Consider the following 7,570-nt stretch of genomic DNA (forward strand, 5'->3'; position numbering starts at 1 on the left):
ATTTGGTTCGAGTATGATGACGCTACGACTGACAGCAACGGTGTCAGCACTAGTCTTCCTAACCATAAAGGAAAGTAGCAGTTCGAGACCTGTGAATTCTGAATGACGAGAGGTCAGGTTCGCCACGTATCCTCCGGGTGGATACATGGTGCAGCTACCCACCGATCCCGACGACTATGACAGGCGAACAGAACTCCTCCAGATCGCCAATTTCGTCGATTTATCGACTCGAGCGGTGTTCTTAGAGATGGGCGTCTGGAACAATAACCTCGGTCTCTTCGGCGTGGTGAGGCAACCTGCCACATCCATCTGGTCTGTCATCTTATACTAGGTGCTCGTTACGATAGAGTTCAGTCCATCTGGGCTGGTCTCATCCGAGGTCCACGTCACTACCCTACAGCCTAGGATTTTCCTCACCCCTGAGGGCCTCGGAAGTATCGGCGAGTGGATGACAACTTTCGGTGAGACCAGTCGCGTCCGTATTGAGAATCATGACCACGGCAGGAGAAGTAATCGTTGTCATGTTCATGCTTTACTATGTTGCAGAGGCAGCCTCAGAGCTTGCCAAGGCCCGGTGGAAATACTTCAAGTAAATGTTGAGAAGCTTTCATCCCCTCCCTGGCGCTTTCTCGCTAGAGAGCTATTTAATCTTTCGAAAAGCTGCACTGTTGTTCCCAGAAACCCATGGAACACCATAGACTGGATTGTCCTTGTGTTCCTCATTACCGCCTTTGCCATTCGCCTCAAGATCTATTCAGCGACTCCTGCAACACGCATCACGTACACCACCGGATCCGCAACGACATCGGTAATGCTAGAATCAATACAACTATCACTGCAAAACTACTCCTAGAACCTAGACGTCGGGACGAATAACTTCGCTCCGCCGGCAATACAGCTCGGAGTCCTTGAACTCCAGGACTCCAATGTTTACACTGACCTGCAGCAGATTGCACTTGACAATCGCTTAACGGAGCAGATGTACGCGCTGACCGCACGTAGGTGGCGAACACCAAGATTCGTAGGAGATCGTGTGCTCCAGTTTCTATATTTCTGAAGTTATTCAAGTTCATCGCCCCTCTACCTTACATCAAACTTCTACTGAAGTCGCTCCGTGGTGGTTGTCGGCAATGGGGAGCATTTATCGTTCTGTTCGTCACGACATTCGTCGCTTTTGTCACGGCATTCAACGTTGCTTTTGGGGCTTCCATCAATGAGGTACAGGCGCGATGAATTGCCTTGACCGACCACCATCATTCAGTTGTCCACTTTCGGGAAGACGTTCCTCTTCTTGTCCCGCGGCTTCCTGAGAGATGCTGATCTGAATCTTATTTATGCTGAGAGAACAGTGGTTAGTGGAATGTCACCGTCCTCGAAGCGATAGTGTCTCGGCAGGTAGGGACCGTCGCAGTGCTTTTCTACATTGTCGTTGTGTACTTCTTTTTGGCCAACCTTATGTTCGCCATCATCTTAGCTGGACTCAGTGATGAGGTAAGCGGGGGAATCGCCCGTTTTTTGCCGGCTGTAGGTTGCGGTCCGATCAGGTGTCGAATGGCAGAGGCATTGAGGAGGGAGAGAACGATGTGTAGGCGATGAGTCGAGCCTCACATCTTCGTCCACCGTACGCTACTTGCTGTCCTTATAAATACCTTCAGGATGAGCTTCGTGGCGCAGCTCAAGAAATGGTTCATGGTCAAGTTGAAAGTGAAGAGAAGACTCGCCCGGTATGCTCCCAGTATTTACGCTAAGATATTCTACAAAGCCTATAACGGGAAGGATGCGGTTAGGGTGGATTACACTACTCTGCGATTCCGTCTATCATTCACTTCATTGCAGAGCGCTGCTCGAAGTGGCACAGGAGAACCTCTTGAAGTGTCTATTGGGATGACTGATGGCATGCAAGACTCCACCGAGTTCGACATGGACCAAGCCGTTGCTGATCTAAGACGTGCCAGCATGTCAACCGATCGGAGAAGTCTGGTGAGTTACCGCGGCTATCCGTCTAGCGGTAACCATGGAAGTTGTTCGTTGATACCAAGGTCTCCCATTCAGGCATTGATGATCTCACGAAGATTGATCAAGTCCTCTGAGGAGATAATGCCCTCTATCGAGCACATGGCCGGAAAAGCCTTGTTCAAGATACAGACAATGGGCATCGACGTAACTACATTTGGTCTTTCTCCAAGACGATTCGGTATCAGGTGTCATCTGGGATGCATGAGTGTCTCCAAATGGTTGATGATCTTCAAAGAGCAGCAAATGATGTTTATGAGTGGGTCGTGTGGAGAACAGAAATCTTCTTATTCTTCCATGTTATTTAGGCGGGTTGAGGAACTCCGCGAGCAACAACTTGAAGCGATTGGTGAGGAATAACACCAACTCATGTATATGTCCCTTTTTTCATATACTAATCCAAAACAATCTTGCGCTGCTTAGTCATTCCTATCAATGATATCAACCTAAGGTGCACTGTATGCATTTCTTGTATAATAATGGTCCAACCAAACACAACATCCGCATATGATCTGCATATCCATCTATACTTGCCTATGGAATATCAAGTACTTACTGTATATATAACGATCACCACACTGAGAATATCGAATACTTGTTCACAGGATTGAATTCAAAAAAGAAAGTATAGTGAAAAACAGATTAACGACAGACAAATGGCGTCAGTAGACGCTGATGAGTTCGGAGTCTCCGCACCCAGTGGAGGTACGGTGGTTGAAGAGTTCGACGGCGGTATGGGACTAGAAGTGTTAGAATCTTTCTCGAGCACGAATACAGATAGCAACGGCATGGATAGAGTGTTAGCGGCCTTGTCGTACTGCATCGTTAACAGACTCACCGGTAGTCCAGGGGCCACGGTGCGTAGGTCATCATAGACGCCCTTGAGGCAGACCGCTTCGGCGAAGTCCACAGCGATTGCTGACCTGTTCGCATCGAAAGTGTAGGGCATGTCAGCACACTGAGAATCTATTCGTGGGATGAGCGGGGAGTCCGTATTGATCCTAACGACAGTATCAAGAGTGCTTGCAACGTTATCGATATTCACCGACACATGAACTTCGTCTGAATCGGGTAGAACGTATAGGCCATGGGGAACCCGATTGACAACAGAACCGTCGGGAGCCGATGTGGGCAACGTCAAATCGCTTGTAGTGAAGGGAGGTGGGAGGACAGCTCCGGGCGTCCCTGTACAGACCTGCAGCTCATCGCCGCATACACTCATGCTGCAACCGACACAGTCTGCAGAGAACTGCTCCGTGCAGGGCTGCTGGCACGTCGTTGCACCGCACGAATAGAGTTCGAAGTAGCAACTTGCACACAGCTCGCTGATGTTGGTGCTTGCCGCTACGCATTCGAGAGCAGCATCGTTGAAGCCACCCGTTGTAGTTACACATGTATTGAGGTTGTTGAAGAGGGTCGGCCCTCGTCCAACATTAGCGACATCAGGCGTAGAGCACGAGTCGGTATCCTGACCGACCGTACAGATGGTGGAGACTAACAGGGGGGCTAATCGGATGATCCGCATGGTTAACACGTGTGAAATAACTGATCAAGTATAGCCGACTATCATGGGTACTAGCTCGACGGCGACCAGCGATTGGACATGATGATGAAGGGCCTATATCTTGTGGGATCGTGAGATATTCGGGTGTACTGCGAGGCTTTCACTTGAAGTATTCCTAACACTGAGATCCCCAGAGCTTATTGCCAGGATATTCCAATGTTGTCACTCACTCAGTGACAGGATGTTCCGAGCTTCTATGTGGATGCTCAAATTACTCTACTGGAATAGGCGTCGCCACTACCTCAATCAAAGGTTCTATCATGGGACTTCTATCATGGAAGTTCCATGGTGATATGAAACCGTTCCGGCGCGCGCTCCCGTGTCTGATGCTGATCACTGAAGTCTCGTTGAAAAGGTTCAACTATTCCAATCAATTTGATATTGAGTGCATGACCGAAATTTATATTGTTCGTAGATCGCAACTTCACAAGGCTCATTGCATAAGGTTCGTTATCTTCCCATTGTGTTCGAACCCTTTCAGCACCTCGTATTCTCGTTGCTAGTCAGTTGTTGGGGAAATGCGGAGGAACTCATAAGATAATGCCCCTTTCGGAAAATTCCTCGAGTTCTGCTCTGCAATTGCAGTAATACCGGAGATTCCTCTATTCCCACGGAGCCGTAGGTGAAGTGATGATTATAATCTTTGCAAGCGCGAGACACAGCCTGAGCTGCACAAAAATACGTTGAGTAGCTAGCACTGCTAACTCATCAGGTCAATGATCAGGGAAGTTCGATTATAGTAGTCTGACCCTTGGCCCAGAGGGCTTGACTGGCACTGAAATATGAATGACCCAAACTTCGCAGAAGTTGTCGAATTCTCGAAGAATTCGCGAACCTGCTTTTGTCATAGGCTCACAGCAGTTAAACTGCGGACGAACTGTTTGTGCGATAGAGTAAAGTTATTTGACTGAACAATACAAGTTATATACATGGATTGAGATGTAAATCGACTATACGTAAATTAGACATTATTTCTTATGGACTCCAGCATCTGGAATGTGATTTTGACAAGGTTCTACTCAATCTTACTGTGAATTGATCTCTGCTGCTGAAATCTCCCCTACATAATATACAACGCATGGTTTCGCGGCGAAACCATGCATTGTATATTATCGGCGAAACTTTCGCCCTTCTCTGATAAATCAACGGTTGGAGAAACTCAAGGTGCAACGAGTAACGACATGAAGGGTACTTGGAAATGGTCATATATAGCTTCTCGGCCGGACGGAGGCCTTCAATAGGTGTGGCCGGAGGCTAACTGCGTCAGTCGCCGCGTCCAAGGCACGGTGGCCAGGAATCTCCCTGAATGATCTCGTGCTGGAGGTGTATCTAATGAAACAGCAGAGATTTATGATGGCCATCTTCGATTGACATCGCGAGCTCCCACCGGTAGGCTTTCGATATATGGCGCTCCTCGAGAATAGCAGGGGAGCTAGACATCGAATGTAAGCGCCTGAACGCTTGCTCACCCGAATCGAAGCCGTAGAGTGCCCTGACGCATACAAAGGAATCGACAGGCCCAAGAACAGCGACTCCAAAGGTTGATCACGAGATGAAGTGCGAGTAGGTAAGCATGATGGCACAGGAATGCCACTTGTTCTGGGAAGACGCTCGAGGCATCTTCTAGCGCATTAGTCTCGTCAGCGACCAGACAAGACTTAGAAAAGAGCCAGAAATACGCACAGATGATCCGCACACTCTTATATGAGATTCTCATAATGAGAACAAAAATGCGAGAGATCTCAATGATTGCTGATACAGGAATGTAGATAAAGTTGGCAAGATGGGCCGCACGGACAGTATCCGTATGCCCCATCTTCCCTCTTGCTTGTTGCACACCAAAGTGTACCGATAAACCTGACGTCCGCTGACTTCGTCCTTGAACAGGATGACTAATTTTTTAAACCTGCTGGTAGTAGCACTCAATACTGCTTCCCTGTTCTCTTGATTCACAGTACCACCGAGCAAAGCCTGAAAATGCGAGAGAGCGGTAAAGCTCAGACAGAGCGGCAGACACTCCTTATACCCAAGTTATGGCATTGACGACGATCTTCCTGTTATCCCCCAAATTAGTGGTTTGTAAGTGCGTGCTACTCACACGATTCAAAGGAGCGTGCCTCTCTGACGACACGGAGGAGGACGGGCGCCTAAAGCACGCGAAAAGCAAGCTGTCGTATTGAGATGGGAGATTACTGAAGACCGCGAGACAGCCTGCTCCCAGGTCCCTCTGATAGAGCCAGCGTTCTTGAACTCTCACTTGGTGATAGTCGTGAAATGGACGCGACAGCCTGAGGATTCTATCGGAACCCGACGATAAGTCCATCAGATGTACTCAATCCATGAGAGGTTGGTAGTCAGCCGGTTCTCAATAGAGAAGCATAGCTACACTCACAGCTGAACTCGGTCTGGCTCGTATCGGAGAACGTTTCCATTGCTTAGCTTCTGGCTGTTTTCGCTCCACGAAGTACTCTCGTATAGACTTTGATCCAGGATCCCCAAATCTATTGATATCAGGGTCCAGCTCGACTAGCACTCCTCCTCTCGTCCGATACGCCACATAATCATCCGCCATTTCCTCTTCAGCCGACTCGTTTTCCTCCGTCGTCGCATCGAGCAAGCTAGTAGCAGCATCAGGATCAAACCGTTGGACGTCAATCTCGTTCCTATTTGCTCCGTCTGAACGTTTCCTTAGCTCCTCAACAACCACTGCACGAAGCCTTCGGCTCTCCTCCATCCGCAACTTCACCTCCGTCCTCTCCTGCCACATCTGCGCTGCGATAAAGTCTCGTATTCCGGACAACTCGCATGGCTCACGAGTGACTTCTGTACAAAGGGCACAGGGGCTGACAAGAAGGAGTGTCCTAGGCAACCTTCAAGACTACGAGCAGCTCACTTGAAGTCAGTCGAGGTTGCCTCAGCTGATGCTTCACGAGTTGACAACTCCAGTAGCTCTACTCCAGGGAGAGCAATGGGATCGTTTCTTGGATCGAAGGACTCTGAGAGGACCTGGCCCGTGCTCGGAACACCAGAACTCACCCCTGAGATGCCAGCCAGTAATCGATTGAGTCACGGCCTCTTCTCCGTGTTTCTCGTCGACTGCTTGCTTCCCCTCTCGAGCTGCCCACTCCTCCTGCACATGGGGCTTGTCGTACTGACGAGGTCCATTCGGCTTCGATTCCCCAATATTGCTGACCTTTTCTGAATGCCCACTCCTGTGGTCTGCGGCACTCCAACAATCGACATGCGTCCCAACGGGCGAGTTGGTATTCCCATCATGTTTCCGCGAAAGGACGATGACCCCCTCCTCCTGAGAGCTCTGCTCCTTGTTGCCCGAACTTGCCGCACCATCATCACAATTTTCTTTCTCTTGCATGTCCGTGGCGACTTCGTTGTGAGCCTCGCAGTAGCTGTACGCTGAGCGATGCTCACTTCCCATCTCTCTAACCGTATCGCCGTGACCCGTATCGACAGCATCATACTGCTCAACCGATCCGTGACTCTGTTCTTCGTCTTCTCCCTCCGATCGCGCGTAATGGGTCTGCTCGCTACGCTCATGGTCTTCGCTTGGTAAGTACGTCTGTTGATAGCCGATCCTATCATACAACTCATCAGAGATCGTCCTATTATAGTATCCCACGGAGGATGCTATTCCTTCGGCCTCACACTCCCTGTGTAGCCCATTGATGGACCCACCCTGCTCACTATCCAATTTCTTCCCTTTGCAAGCATCGTAGGTGTCCCGGACTCTGCCGAAGTCCGGATTTGCTCTTCGCTCGAAGGTGGAATGATCTTCTTCTCGGCGCAATAACGTAGGACTAATGACATTTTCGAAGCCGGTCGGGTTTATTTCAGCTCGGTTGCGCCATCCCGACGACCGGTTCAACTCTGCGGCCCGTTCGTCTCCATATCCGACATCGTGGGGATAGGGCTCGTACTTCACCTCATACTCGGACTGCTTTCCTCTACCACTCTCATCCAGGGTTCCACTATTTT

The 7,570-nt window shown here is 49.5% G+C and overlaps 5 protein-coding genes across 5 annotated transcripts; 2 read left to right on the forward strand and 3 right to left on the reverse strand.

Moving 5' to 3' along the window:
- Window positions 1-145: 145 nt before the first annotated feature.
- On the forward strand, window positions 146-593 carry Pmar_PMAR007662 (hypothetical protein; the record flags this gene model as incomplete). Its single annotated transcript, XM_002769205.1, has 3 exons — window positions 146-286; window positions 332-509; window positions 547-593. The coding sequence occupies 3 exons, from the start codon at window positions 146-148 to the stop codon at window positions 591-593; spliced, it is 366 nt and encodes a 121-aa protein (XP_002769251.1).
- An 862-nt stretch (window positions 594-1,455) lies between these two features.
- Window positions 1,456-2,373, forward strand: Pmar_PMAR007663 (hypothetical protein; the record flags this gene model as incomplete). The annotated part of the gene is made up of 7 exons (XM_002769206.1): window positions 1,456-1,491; window positions 1,545-1,585; window positions 1,656-1,788; window positions 1,837-1,980; window positions 2,053-2,160; window positions 2,202-2,272; window positions 2,322-2,373. The coding sequence occupies 7 exons, from the start codon at window positions 1,456-1,458 to the stop codon at window positions 2,371-2,373; spliced, it is 585 nt and encodes a 194-aa protein (XP_002769252.1).
- A 147-nt stretch (window positions 2,374-2,520) lies between these two features.
- Pmar_PMAR007664 (hypothetical protein) lies at window positions 2,521-3,560 on the reverse strand. Its single transcript, XM_002769207.1, has one exon. It carries the CDS (start codon window positions 3,536-3,538, stop codon window positions 2,627-2,629), a length of 912 nt encoding a protein of 303 aa, XP_002769253.1. The 5' UTR covers window positions 3,539-3,560; the 3' UTR covers window positions 2,521-2,626.
- A 2,382-nt stretch (window positions 3,561-5,942) lies between these two features.
- Pmar_PMAR007665 (hypothetical protein) lies at window positions 5,943-6,344 on the reverse strand (the record flags this gene model as incomplete). The annotated part of the gene is made up of 1 exon (XM_002769208.1): window positions 5,943-6,344. The coding sequence occupies one exon, from the start codon at window positions 6,342-6,344 to the stop codon at window positions 5,943-5,945; it is 402 nt and encodes a 133-aa protein (XP_002769254.1).
- Window positions 6,345-6,613: 269 nt separating this feature from the next.
- Pmar_PMAR007666 (hypothetical protein) lies at window positions 6,614-7,013 on the reverse strand (the record flags this gene model as incomplete). The annotated part of the gene is made up of 1 exon (XM_002769209.1): window positions 6,614-7,013. A coding segment is annotated over one exon (400 nt), but the record flags the coding sequence as incomplete, so codon positions are not given.
- Window positions 7,014-7,570: the final 557 nt, after the last annotated feature.

The sequence above is a fragment of the Perkinsus marinus genome (genome assembly GCF_000006405.1).
Source record: "Perkinsus marinus ATCC 50983 genomic scaffold scf_1104296966226, whole genome shotgun sequence".
Classification (NCBI taxonomy): Eukaryota; Perkinsozoa; order Perkinsida; family Perkinsidae; genus Perkinsus; species Perkinsus marinus.

Coding starts and splice junctions, on each gene's coding strand:
- Pmar_PMAR007664 (XM_002769207.1), bottom strand. CDS start 3,538: ATGCGGATCATCCGATTAGCCCCCCTGTTAGTCTCCACCATCTGTACG.